General features: G+C 36.5%; 1 protein-coding gene across 2 annotated transcripts; it reads right to left on the bottom strand.

Annotated features, from left to right (window-relative positions):
• Positions 1–8,234: 8,234 nt before the first annotated feature.
• On the bottom strand, positions 8,235–14,565 carry LOC5574642 (cytoplasmic tRNA 2-thiolation protein 1). 2 transcript variants are annotated; one of them, XM_021844207.1, is made up of 3 exons: positions 14,496–14,565; positions 14,356–14,435; positions 8,235–9,377 (listed from the first exon to the last, which is right to left on the bottom strand). In XM_021844207.1, exons 2-3 carry the CDS (start codon positions 14,401–14,403, stop codon positions 8,400–8,402), a joined length of 1,026 nt encoding a protein of 341 aa, XP_021699899.1. In that variant the 5' UTR covers positions 14,404–14,435; positions 14,496–14,565; the 3' UTR covers positions 8,235–8,399. The 2 variants fall into 2 exon arrangements, with proteins under 2 accessions (XP_021699899.1, XP_001661559.1); XM_001661509.2 differs by having other exon boundaries at positions 14,356–14,559.
• Between the last annotated feature and the right edge of the window lie 170 nt (positions 14,566–14,735).

Raw genomic sequence — 14,735 nt, 5'->3', positions numbered from 1 at the left:
CTCTAAATTTATTATGTCATTGAATTTTGTATAATGACTGTTAGCATCTCTAAAAGAATCTCAAATTCATTCTACACGGGAAAAAAATCTGCGGTAAAAATAACTATTTTAGCTGACTACGCCGCGCCCATTCTTAGAACTACCATGGAAATTAAGACCTATTTACTATGTTTACGGTACACCCCACCGCATTACTGGTACATTTGACAGAAATAATTTACAACAATCTGATTCCAACTACAGACATCAAGCGCATTTCTGGTTTGCTGAGAATTGCCGGTGCAAGCTAGTGATTCATTATAAGAGAGATACCGTGTACCCCCGCTAATTTGAACGGTACCTCATGCAAACCATCGGGGTTCATTTTTAATTTGAACTTCTAGTCCTCCTAGAACCGTGTTTCTGGTAACCGTTTCGTTCCACATCGTTCCATTTAATTTACTCCGTTTCATGAGCTAAATGACGTTTGAACCATTTTTAATCTGAACGATGTGCAAATTAGCGGGGTACAAATTAAAAAGTGTTCAGATTAAATGTGGTCAAACCATCCGGTATTCCGGTATGCGGAAGCTGACATTTCTGTCAAAGTGTGAGCCAATCGAGCAGCGAGAACTGTCAAAGCGTGAGCCAAACGAACATGCGTTATGTTTGTTTTGAACTTTTTTTGAGCACTAATGTAATCCGCTTGAAATTATTTCGATGAAAGTTGTTTTGCATAAAATATTTTCCTTTTTTTTAATTTTTGTCAATGCGATAGTTAGTTATTGATTTTTTCTGCTCTTTATTTGTTTAGAAATGTAGCTACAAGATTTATAACGAAACAAAATACACTTTTTAGCAATGAGGAAGTCATGTCCGTGTTACAATATTATTCCCTACCCGGAGCAAACTCAGCACTGCTGGTTTGTTGCCAAATCATTTTATTATACTTCCGCTCATCTCTCATATATATGATCTAGTGCGAGCGCTTAAGTCTTGGCTTAAGTAAACCCCCTAAAATGGTAGTTTTTACCGCACATTTTTTTTTGTGTGTAGGATAAGGGCGTAAGGGCATCTTCTGCAACATTCCAAATCGTAAGGCGAGTTTCATATTTTTTTTAAACTCGCCATACAATTTGTGACTGTGCTGAAGATGGCTCCCGATCATCCAGTGTTATAATTTCATTATATTGTCGCGCGCCCACCAAATCGGAACGCGCGTGTGGGACACGCGACGTCCCGACCAACCAGTCTTCATAATTCTTTATAGATCTTTGACCAACGATGGCGATCGCTAACGGTTCAAAACGAATCTATATCGATCGCTATCGAAAATCACTGACTGGTTGACCGGGGTGTGACTCGTTCCCGACATAACTGTCATAATGACATGTGTGGCATTCTTCAAATGTTCAAATATTAGGCGTGACGCTTGGTGATTGGGAAAAAATACATTTAAAACAAAATGTTTGTCGCCAATGGACCGATGCACGAGTTCACTATCTGACGTTTGAGCGGTGCCATGTTATTTACGTGACCATGGCAACAAGTGAATTCAGCACCGCTCAAACGTCAAATTAGTTCACTAATTTGACGTTCGAGCGGTGCCGAATTCACTGGTTTCCATGGTCACCTAAAATTTATTTCGCAAAATACAGTGGCCCAATTTCATATTCGTACAGGATACTGTTTTCACAACAAGTTAGTAAAAAACTATTAAATGATGTATTGAGTTTAAAATACTTTATCCACATTGAAGGTTACCCGGATAAAAACGTATCATTCAGTGAATGGAATAAACCATTAATGTACAATATAACGTATTGGATACAATACAGCGTATTGTAATTGAATGTCGAAACAATATTATTCTTGTTTGGATATACAATTCAAAAACAATATAATATATTGTAACAGAACATTGTATTGTTTTTAATTGGTTTTATACCTTACAATTTTGGTCAAATTCCTATTTTCGCGTAAAAGAACTGTTGCTTTTTTCTATGTAGCTTTGCTGAAAGAAATAAACAAAACAAGTTCAGAAAGCAAGAAATGTTGGGTGAAAAATATTCAAAAAATAAAAATAAGTAGTTTTTTAGAAGTCACTTGACATTAGCTGTAACGACGAATGCAACCATGATACAGTTCGTTAAATTGTTTTTGTATTGTACAACAATACACGAATTGCTAATCAAGACAATACATGAACAATATATCGTATTGTATTTTCAAAATGTTTGTATGAGAAAATATCTATATTTGTATTGTTACGATACTTAACCACCCATACATTATATTGCAAAAATCTCATACACCATACAGTGAACTGTTCAAAACAATATATTGTACTGTAATTATATTGCCATTTTAAAATATGCTGTATTGTATTTCCAATATATTGAATGGTACTGTTACAATACGTTATATTGTTTTTGTATTGTATTTTTTATCCGGGTATAGGTGTCACCTATTATTTGCCAATCACATAATGTTTCCATTTACATTCATCTTTGGATTAATGGAAAAGTATTGAATTTATGTCAAAAATTCACCCAATTCCATATTCGTACACCTACCAAAATTCAAACGTACCACATTTAAAACTTAATTTAAAAGCTCTATTTGATTGCTGAAGTGCTTTATTATGATGTTCAGATGTAGTGAAGTACATAAATACAATTTATTAGCGGACATATAGAAGCAGCCTACCCTATTCGCCTACAGTCTGTATGGGACGATTATCGAACGCGTTAATCACGTGAAAGATCTGGGTGTCATCATGGACTCACAATTGTCTTTCAGGCAGCATGTGTCGTACACCGTAGACAAGGCGTCCAGAACCCTTGGATTTATCTTCAGGATCGCCAAAAACTTCACGGACATCTACTGCCTAAAGTCGCTTTATTGCTCCCTCGTTCGTTCCACTCTCGAATATTGTTCTGCAGTCTGGTGTCCTGCATACAACAACGGCGCTGAGCGAATCGAGTCGGTTCAACGCCGCTTTCTACGTTTTGCGCTTCGCAAACTACCGTGGACGAATCCGTTCCGCCTACCTAGTTACGAGAGCAGATGCCAACTAATAGATCTCGAGCTACTCCGCACGCGAAGAGACACAATCAGAGCTTTGACGATCGCCGATACGCTTCAGGGACGAATAGATTGCGCATCAATCCTCGAACAAATCGACTTGAATGCTCGACCACGACTGCTCCGCAATAGTTCGCTCCTAAGGCTTCCTCTCCGACGGACGAACTACAGTACTAAGGTGGGATCAACGGATTACTGAAACTTTTCAACAGAGTCGCATCAATCTTCGACTTTCATCTCACTCGTGAGTTCTTACGTCGAAGATTTTCATCCTTTTTTGCTGGACGAAACAACTGACAACGACTTTGAATGTGCTTTAGATTAAGTTTTAGCTCTTGACTTCCATATGTGTTATTTGTAGATTTGACCTTTCTTCTCTCGATTTGTATGTTTTTAACTACCAACATCATTGGGGCCTCACTTTGCCTGTTGATGTGACAAACAAATAAATAAATAAATAAATAAATGAATAAATAAATAAACCAAATAAAGAATAATATATGTAGTGCACAACCCAATACATTTTCAGCTTCATCGGTTCACTAAAACTCGAGATTTGCTTCCACAAAGTTTTGATGATTATTGCTAGAGTGAGACGAAAGATAGGGAAAATAACACGGTCTCCCGTGTCGCCTTAAGGTGAAGATGAACCAAAGTCAACTCTCAATCCTACAAGAGCACAAACCTAAAGAACCAGACAACCACTCACGTCAAAACCTTGATAGACTGCTCACCAGCGAGTGACTAACCGACCAAGCCTACAGTCTGAGTGGCTACCACAAAACTGAAGCCCGGCCTTGGTTCATCTTGACCTTAATGTCCCCATTGTCAAATGCAAACAATGAATGTAACGCAGACCCCTACCACACCCACTCTTGCGTTACGTTTGTTACATGACGGTACTAATGAGTACCGCAACCCGGTGCACGCGCTCTGTTGGGTCTCGATAACTTCGTAGAAGATTACAAACCGTCAATGGCATATCCCATATTATTACCCACATTGCACATTCAAGGGCCTGATTATGCTCCTAACCCACTCTCAGTTTGTAATCTTCTCACCAGCTTGAAATTATATGTTCCTGGAGTATGAATGATTTCAATGAATGATGCCCGTATTATGCAGTAGTTTGAATAGGATCACTGAATCAGAACACACAAAAAAATCTGATTGTAATAAAAACTTTGCCATTGTTTTGAAGTTCATGCAACCTCTAATTAACACTACAAAATACAGCGATCAAATATCTAAAATTATTGCTCCCTGGAAAATATCGTTCCAAGCCCAGGGAGTAACACTGGTATAGAATATTGGATATTTTCTTTAAAAACGTCGAACGTCCTGGTTGAGATGGCATTTTAGTTTAGACTTTGTGCCAATAGCGACGCTATAAACGGCGTATATAAGAAGCTGGTGGGACATTTATTTCTCTAGATATTGACAAGGTTATGAATTACCATCAGTGCACCAGTATCCGCTCATGTTCCAGTAGCCCGCTCACACTGAAAAACGATAGGTTTATACAAAGTAAATTTGAAAACTATAGCCGCTATACGGTTCAAATCGACAAATAGAATCATACTGTGGACATTGTTTTGTGTATTAATCAAAATTACCTTACTTTTTGAAATCGTGAGCGGGCTACTGGAACATGAGCGGGTACTGGTACGTTGACGGTATATGTTGACACTTCTGAAACTTTATTGAACTTGAAATATGCAATTTATTTTATGAAATTCCGTAAAGAGTTAAGAGATTCGACTTTTTGCTTGGTTTGCTGCTATTGTTGTGGTATGCTTTTACGCAATACATGTAATTCCACATTAAAAAGAACAGTGAGCTGAAAAGCCGACACGAAATTAATGACAAGTAAAAACTCTGTGTGAGACTTTTTGTTGCTCTTGTGTCAATGCTTGAGTTTTGAAAATCTGAAATCTGAAGAAAAAATATTTTTTTTAACTGTATCATCTATCGGCATACGTGAATGCCTGAGTAAATATGTTGGAACTCTAGTTGTATCTTTGAGTATCTACTCTTAGAGATTAATGGCTTCATAAAACGTTGCAAGCACACGGCCATCTAGAATTAAATAAGCACGTACGGTACTCCTCACAGTTGGTGCGATTTGTGGGAATATCACGAAAATTAAAATCAAAAATGCAGAAATCGTGAAGCTGGTTTGCTTTTCAGATTACTTAAATAAAAGACACAATGATATTCACAAAAAAATAATTGTAATAAAAAATGTTGCCAAAAACGGATCCATTTTGTTGCCAATTTCAAAGGATGCCAAAAATGGAGCATGCCAAAAACGGAATCTCACTTTACTATAAACGTAGTAATTTCTCGCATAACCTGTGATCTCGCCCTAAAAGCCATTGGTACCCGAGTGTGTAGCTTGTTGTTACTGATACTTACTGTTAGGATTTACAAGTTATTCAACTATGCTACGATGAAGAGAAGATAATTCTCTATCTCCTAGTGGTGATAGTTTTCATTCTGGGCCATTCATTTGCTGAGAATCAAGGAGCTACATACTCGGTTACCAATGGTTTTTAGGGCGAGTTCACAAGTTATGCGAGATTTGCTCTGAAATCGCATGGTACTTTTAAGAATGGGCGTAGTGAGATAAAATAGTATACCATAGATTATTTTCCCGTGTATTGCTACGATACTTAACAACTCATACATTATATTGTTAAAACATCATATACAATACAGTGAATTGTTCAAAACAATATATTATACTGTAATTTTTATTTTATTTTATTTTATTGATGTACAAGGGGGTCAGGGGCCAAGTCTCCAGCATAAGTTTAAAAACTCACACCTTCCATAATACACCGGGGTTTTGGAGTTTGGGAAGTAGGCAACGCAACATCTTTGACCAGAAGGTTCTTTAAGTTTTGCTTTTACTCTAGACTTCCCCTACACGTATGAATGATGCAAGGTTGAAAGAACGTGAATCAGTCATACATATAACGGTAGTGAAGTGTTTTGCCTAAGGAAATGTGAAAGGAGGGATTTTATGTGGTGTTTTGTAAATCGCTCTGTGGAATAAATTTGTTATTAGTTAAGTAATAAGTTCATTTGATTTACCTTTCAATTAGTATTCAATGATTACAGAAACTTTATACTTAACAAAGGCGTGGAGTGCAGCAAGCTAGTTGGGCGGATCAAGTGCGTATCGATTTGGCGAGCGTGGGGCAGAACCGAGGATGAAGAGATGCGACCGCAAACCGACGTTTTCTCGGCCATTTACGCTGCCATGATAAGAGATGCCTTTCCTCTTCGATGAATTATTCCTCGAAGCGGGTTAGATATGAAAACAAGGATAAAGAGAGAAGGAATGTTAGTGCTTATTACATGCTTTATGGCAGTATTGGCGTACATTGAAGTCATACAAAATTCGCTCTTTGGATTCCCACGATAACAATCCCTGAAACTAATGATAAACAACACAAAATTAATCCAAATGAGCAAGAACGTTGATGTTTCAATGTATGACAATCCAGCTTTAATGCATGTGAGAAGTTCTTGGTGATATTCTCACAACGGCCATTCAGAATGGTTCGACGGATGTAGATAAAAGATCATTATGATAAAATTAACGCGACGACATGTTAGTAAACTCAAAACGATTATTATATTTGCAACTGTTATTTAAATAGTTAAGTTAAGGGTCGGTTATTGCATACAACTTTATAGATAAGCAGCAGTAAAGCACGAACGCGAATCCATCCAATCTTCAAATGCACAACACTTCATTCTGGAATTTTAGAACGTCCATGTTGTAACTTGTTCACACAAGAAATCTGCCTCGACCGAGTTGGCAGAACGCGCCCCCCCCCCCTTTCTGAACCAAAGGACAGGGAACTAATACCATAATACCTTAATTACAAATACAAAAGCTACTTCTATGTTATTTCCACTACTACGCTCACGATAATTATGTTATGATCGTTAGAATAAAAACGATAGAGGTTACTACTACATAACAGAAATACTACTCAAAGAACGCTATTGTCGCCAGTGTTGGTGTGATAAATGCAAAGTAGTGCAAAAATGCGTAGAGAATTAAATAAGTTATTAATTACAGCATTTTGTTCAACAATATTATATTATATTATGAAAGATATTTCAAAATGAAACATTTCAGTAACAGCAGTGCCATCAGTTTTCTAATTATTATACATATATCAGTAATATTACTAAACTATCTCTAACACCGCTACAACCTACCTTACTAAATAACGCAATATCGTAAAATGCCGTAATTCAGAACATTTTGGAATATTTCTCGAAAATCGTAAATTATTGTTAATGACAATTTTAATTGAAATTATTATGCATTACCAGCATATACAAATAGCGGTATGGACAAATTTCAAAATTTTTCTTAAATTTCGATTAATTTTGGACCAAATATGCGGATTTAGGCGATGCGTTGAATTACGGCACCTTACGGTATTACTAAGGTAATAATTACTACATTGTTAGTAAACCTAACATAAATGTCTATTTTCAATGACCTGTGAGACGCAGAGACCACCCGCACCCACTCTAGCGCCTCGTGGTCTACTGAAAAATATTTATGTATATTGAACTAATACTACTATTAGAAATAGTGCTACTGATGAAGGTGATCGTTGGTTTCCCAGTCTTGTTAGTGATTTGAGTGTTAGTAGAGACTGGTAGTGAGCCCTGCCGGTCCCTCCAGCATTACGCGTAGTTATCTGGTGTTAGATCATGCGACAGTAACTAAACTCATGCTGAAGGTGTGATAAATCAAGTGTAAAATATATTTAAGCATTGAAACACATGTCATTATTTAATTTAAAACTATTAAACTAGCTTACATTTTATAAGTTATAATTACGATTATTTTCGCGATCAATATATTAGTATTAGTATATTTCACAATATCAACAATATGCAATCACTTGATAAATCACCGTCAATCCCATCACCTAAGAGCAGGGAACAATATATTATACTGTAATTGTATAGTTATTTTATAATATTCTGCATTGTATTTCCAATGGGTTGAATGGTACTGTTACAATACGATATATTGTTTTTTTTTTATCCCTGTGATTACTTGGGTGGGATCTGTTCTGCAATTGCACTTCAGGCATATGAGTTTCTCTGTAATTGAATAAAAATACTTTTCGGCATATTTGTTTTATTCAAAAGGAATCCGGCGATAAAAAAAAATACATTTCAAAATTGTGGGTCTTTTTGTTGTGTAATTAAATATGACTACATAAAAATCATTTTATGGTTAACGTAATTCAACCGTAATACATAATTTTGTGAAGCTCGAAAGCACGTCAAAAATCGGTTTTCACCAAATTTGCACTCTGTCGTAAACTGTTTTGAGCGGCAATCATTCTATTGGCTTTTGATTTCTTCCCAACACCCAGCTTGGGTAATCCACGATTTAGTCCTTCAAGAAGTACACAAGCCTTGCAAGGTTGTTGAGAAGATACGAATCCGCATCTATTGCATTTACCTCTCAATGGTTTCTTGACTGTGTCTTTGAAGGATAATTGTTCACCCGAATGAATGATATCCATTATTACAGAAGGACGAATTCTTTCCAAATCCTTGAGAAATGCTCGCGCATGTCCACGATATGCATTTGGCGCAAAAACACATTCGGTTGAGAAGTAAACCAATTTTTTGAAATGAGCGTACATCACTATCTCCTTCTCGTAGGCATATTTTAAGGGTTTCACACGCGGTATAGAATCAGCATCTTTACCACCGGTCTTTATATCGCAACACCTACGCAAACGAGCCGTATCGCCTCGAAGTATATTCATCAAAACAGTTTCAGCTATATCATCTGCGTTATGTCCTGTTGCAACACAATCTACTTCCATCAAGCGAGCACCTCTATCCAAGGCTTGACGTCTAAATACACCGCAAAAAGTGCAATTATTAGATCGACCTATTTTGGATACTATTTTATCCATAGTCCATCCATATAATTCATCGTAGGATAGTATTTTCAATTCCATCCCATAGTCATCACGATTTCTTTTAACCGTCTCTAGACTGTCGTCTCGGTATCCGGTTATTCCTTCGTCGATCGATAATAGTACTAATTTCAACCCATAGTCATAACGCTCGTTCAATACTTTAAGGACATGAGCCAGTACTGTACTGTCCTTGCCACCACTGGCGGCAATGGCTACTACATCACCGCGACGAAAGAGTTTGTTCTGCTCGATTGTATTGTGGATTTCCGTTTCGAATGCAAGAAAAAAACATTCTCTGCAAAGCGTGTCGCCTGTTTTTGGACGCTGTAAGTAAAAAGCAAAAACAATCGTTAATTAATTTCGACCGAAAGGTTCTTCATAATGCTAATAGTAAAGAAAAGAGGGACAATCTCTCACTTGAACAATTCTTGCATAATACTTATTGTACAAAGGAACTATATTCTAATCAAGTATCGTTATCCAGAATAAGGTACCGTGGGGCAAGTGGGTAATGGAATTTGCATAGTTGAGATTCTTCCAATTCTAGAGACTTTAAATTGAAACAAATGAGGTTGTGTATATTTTTTAGCTTGACTCCCACCATATATAAGCAGCATGCTGAAATTGATTTTTATGAAAAATTGAAGAAAAAAATACAGAAAAAGTTTTTGAAAAATGTCTCCTTACCTTTCACTTGCCCCAAAAGTGGGGCAAGTGAAAAGTTTACCGTTTTGAACAATAAATTCAAAAACAAACAGTTATATTCACGATTCCTATTAGCTTTAACACTTGTTAAGGCTTTCCAATGAACAATAACATAAGTAACATGTAAACAAAGAAAATGTTATTCTTATCACTTCAATTTTCTTCTGTTCAGTTATGTTAGTTGAAATGATTCGACAACATTATAACTGCAACATTTCCAATGTTAGTTCTTACATTATAGGACAGCAATTGCATTTCTGCTTTGTAGAATTTCCACCGTCGTTATTTGTTTTTGAGAAAGTCGGATATGACGTCGGATAACTCTTCGGGAGAAATCAAACGGAATCCTTCAATAACGTATTTAGGGTCTTTTTTATGTGGATAGACCTTTACCCCATTTTTATGTTTTGAAATAGCTTTACATTCCACGAGATTTCCGTGTGTTCTCTAATATTGCAATTTTTCAGTCAACGTCTTCCTTTTAATTGGCTGCCCGAAGTAGAAATATTGATATTGTAATGTTTGGCAACATCTTTTAGAGAATTTCCATGATTTCTAATAGCTTTTAACGCTTGAGTATAGTGTTTCTTGAATTATCAGCACGTTATGTTTTTCTATGATAATTGCGAACCATGTTTACTTATGGCTGCTTGAAGAGAAAACACAAATTCAATCTCTAATGATAAACTTCTCACTTGCCTCACCTGATAAGAAAATTGACGGTGTTTAAATTTAGTTATTTTTAGATCTACGTCGAATTAATTCTAAAACTTTTTTTTATTGCGGTTTGAAACTGTCACAGAGGATAACTAAGAAGTGGTACAGGAAATTATTTTCCGCAACTTTTTTCCACTGAAAATATTAAAATAAGATTGTACGCCGCCAACTTGTTACGGAGTAACAGTTGACAGGTTAACAAATTTTCACTCTATATGCAATAATTGTAATTGTAATTGCTCGATCCACACCCTGGCAGACATCCGTCCGCCTATCTAGACACGGGCTAGGTGAGGACCTACCAAGCCTCCCCCGTTAACATGTCCTATACCGTTTAGCACACCGGGATCTTCCACAAGCAGGCGCCGGTATTTAAAGCGGTCCCACAAGTTTCAGATACATTAAATAGATATAGTCCCTCTGGCACTAAACCCATCCCGCGCGCCAACAAAATGCCGGAAGTAGCGTGCCGTGTAGCACATCAGATGTTTTACACAGCACACCACCTCCGACACCATGCTCAACGTACAGCAAAGACAGCGCTGATAAAAAGCGGAATGCGTCATTCGATTCAGTACCAGAGGGACTATAAATGTAACGAAGAGGAAATGAAAAAGATAGTAGAGATGGTTTGGCTGTTGGATTGCTGAAACGAGAAGAAATAAATAAAGTTACAGTCGACTCTCCACAACTCGATATTCTATAACTCGATATACTCTATAACTCGATGGATTTTTCGGTCCCTTCAAATTTCCATACATCGTGCTCTCCATAAGTCGATATTTCTATAACTCGATATCTCCACTAGTCGATGTCACGTGAGAGGCAATTTTTCCTCCATAACTCGATATCCTTTTTTAAATCTTTCTTATTCGGGGAAACTAAGACCACTTCTTGTTTGGATGTGAATAAATACTTGCAAGTTGTGATAAAAGTTGAAAAACATGAAAATAATAAAAAAAATGTCAGTAAAAATACCGTGATTTTTGGAGTATTTCGAAAAAAGTTACCAAAAAATAGTTGGTAAGAAACTATTAATAAAACAATATCGCTTTCTTACAGAAGTGATCATATATGTAGTGGAAATACAAAAAAATGTTCCTTAGATTTTCGGATTTTTTGCGTTGGTATATTCTATAACTCGATAATTCTATAAGTCGATGGTCCCTTGAATATCGAGTTATGGAGAGTCGACTGTATTACGTTAAAACGTGGTTTTTATAGTTAAATAAATGTATCGATAGTTTCTCATCTGTTTCTTTTCCGTATCGTAGTTGCGTCGATTATATCCAACTCGAGTTTTATCGTCTCCGCTCGGGCAATGAGGACCGCGATGAAATGAAAATATAAAAATATGAGCATTAGTGTTTATCTATTATTTAATGTGGTTCTCATTTGCTTTCCAATACCTAAGTAACATGTGAACTCTGCCTCTATCAGAAAATTCTAATAAATTATAATTTATCCTCCTACACTTCCCTAACACAAAGTATCTCTATTAAATAAAACATTTACAAGTGCAAAAGCGCAAATAATAACCAAACAAATACCCCAAAATTCTTTCTCATTGTACGACAAACATTTCAAAACAATTACGAAATGCTAAAATTCAACAATAACTACCCTCAACAAAACTTTCATTCAATCACCCTTAAAATACCTACACAATCATCAGTAGACCCTGCACTATAATAACCTCCTAATATAACGCAGAGCTAAAAATGCTCTCTTGCGTTACACAATCTAAACAAGAAGCCATTTTCAAATACTTCCCATAATTTGTGCGCGGCAAAACAAATTCCACTTTCTACATAATGTAACCCAGCATGAACAGCTGCCCAACTCTCCAGATCTGCGCCCTCCAAGTTCCAAGGTGCTGCTGCCTTACGTTGAAAACTTCTTTTTCCTTCAAAGTCTGTCTATCAATTCCGAACTCTATTGCATTCTACCATACCAATCAGACCCTATTCCTGACTAGACACAAAGTCATAACCCCAATGTGATGGATTTACCCAGTAAATCCACAATCTTGTCATAACCCCTTTAACGTTAAGCAATCCTCGAGAGTCATCCATATTAATGCTTGGCAAAAAAAAAAAAAAAAAAATTATATATAGGTGTCAGTATTCAATCCACAAATTCCAAATTACACCACATTACGTTGGTCCGTTTGGCGTCGCCGGTGGATACCTGTTCTGGCATTCGTTTCTTTCAAATTTTACTTCTGTCCTCCCACTTTATCAATACGAATGTTGACGAATCACGATAATCTGAAGATCGTGACCAGAACGGAGGTAGGATTTATTACTAGGGACCAACCACCACCAAATTTTCACTCTATATGCAATAATGGCTGAAAAATCTCAGAAATCTCTTACCTATCGTAATGTTCTCAATGACCTCAAAGGTTTACGCATGAGTTTAAAACGTTAATTCACATATTCAGTAAAATATATCAATTGTTTTCACTTACCCCATTTACCCACTTGCCCCGCGGTACCTTAACATTTTTTTTTGTATCTTTATTAAGGGGAATTAAAGCTAGTTCTTCACCTGTCTAATGCCAGATGGGCATCCCACGAAAAATGAGTAAAGAAAGATGGTCAGAGGGGCCAGCTTTTGAGCCCAACCATGGGGTTTCCCCATTGTGGGTTTTTTTTTTAACGTAGGACGATAGACACAACTTTTTAATGGGTTGACGACTTCTGCAGCCGAGAAAAAGAGAAAGGATCGTTGGTGTGGTTGCGATTGATGACTTTGTTGTTGGATGGGTCTTACCCCCGAAAACGGAATCTTTCGGGGAGCCCACAGGATAACATTGATAGGTTTTTTTTTTCAATTTTTCTTCAATTATTCATTTGTAATTGCACACAAAGACAATTTTATATTTTTAAAACAAGTATAAGTTGGTATTTCCCTGGCCTGGATCATAAGGATTGACGGTGCCAAAGTAAAGGTACACCATAAAATGATATCCGTCTGTATGGACCGATGCACGAGTTCACGAATTTGACGTTTGAGCGGTGCAAAATTCACTCGTTTCCATGGTCACATAAATAACACGGCACCGCTAAAATGTCAAATAGTGAACCCGTGCATAGGTCCATAACATATACACTGCCCATAACTGCATATTTGTAACATTCGACAAAAGTAGGCATTGAATATATGGAATTTTATGGCTAAAACTAAAATTTCTAAAAATTACCAAGAAATCAAAAAATTTGTAATTTGTAATTTGAACTTTATTATAAATGATAACCTGTTAGTTGAACTTTACATCGGGTCAAGGAAACGTACAGCTATTACATATAGAAACATTGGAAGGTAATAAAAATTTCAAGTTACAATTAAAGCTAAAGTGTACTATTGAAAACTAACAAAAGACAAAAACAATTGAAAACAACGGTATTGAATTGTGCTTATTTGAGACTGAAATTGTGTACTACTCATATCGCATAGGGCAATTCGCCTAATGTTGAACGGCTAAAAACCTCGCCTATTGCTGAACAGTCCGTGTATTCCTCATGGAGTGTTCAACAATTAGCGAGCATTTTTTCCTTAAACAATTGGCGAATTACCCTACTGGGTGAAAAGTCAGAAAATAATTCTGATAGAAATTTCATTTCTACTACATTACAAGGCGTATAAAAAAATTAGTGAACTCGTGCATTGGTCCATTGTATGAAACTTTGCAATAAAAAGCACTTCAAAACAACGCATAATGTGACCAAATATGAGCTTAGTAGCTTTCAGAAAACCACACTGCCGAAGTGAATCAAAAGTGCCAAGGATAGGATCCGGTTCCCTATGTATTTATTTCTCGTTCAGAGTCTGAACTTCAGACAGGCTAAGACGAGATTTGGGCCATAATTCTTACCTTCAGAAATGCTTTTCTGCTACATCCTGTCGTGCACAAAATCGGCATTTTTATTTTGCTCAGTTAGAACAGTTGGAAAACTAAGTGTAAAACAAATTAAGTTTCAATTTCACTGATATTGTACATTGAATTTTACACACGTTTTAATCGTCCGCAACTTGCGCTGCTTGCCGAGCGGGATGCTTGTTTTGAAAGAGTTGGAAAAAAATCTTCACAGTGAACTTAACATAAACAAAAGTTCATTATATACACTGAACTAAAGCTCCCACCATGAAATAAAATTTATTTATCATATCAAGCGTGTGCTAGAATTAGGGCGAATGTAACATACACGGAGAAAAATGGCATTAATATGAAACAACCATTTCGTTGATTGAAAT

Source organism: Aedes aegypti, chromosome 2 (assembly GCF_002204515.2).
Source record: "Aedes aegypti strain LVP_AGWG chromosome 2, AaegL5.0 Primary Assembly, whole genome shotgun sequence".
In the NCBI taxonomy this organism is placed as follows: domain Eukaryota; kingdom Metazoa; phylum Arthropoda; class Insecta; order Diptera; family Culicidae; genus Aedes; species Aedes aegypti.
Note: the sequence above shows the minus strand (reverse complement) of the source record. Positions and strands in the feature narration are given on the sequence as shown.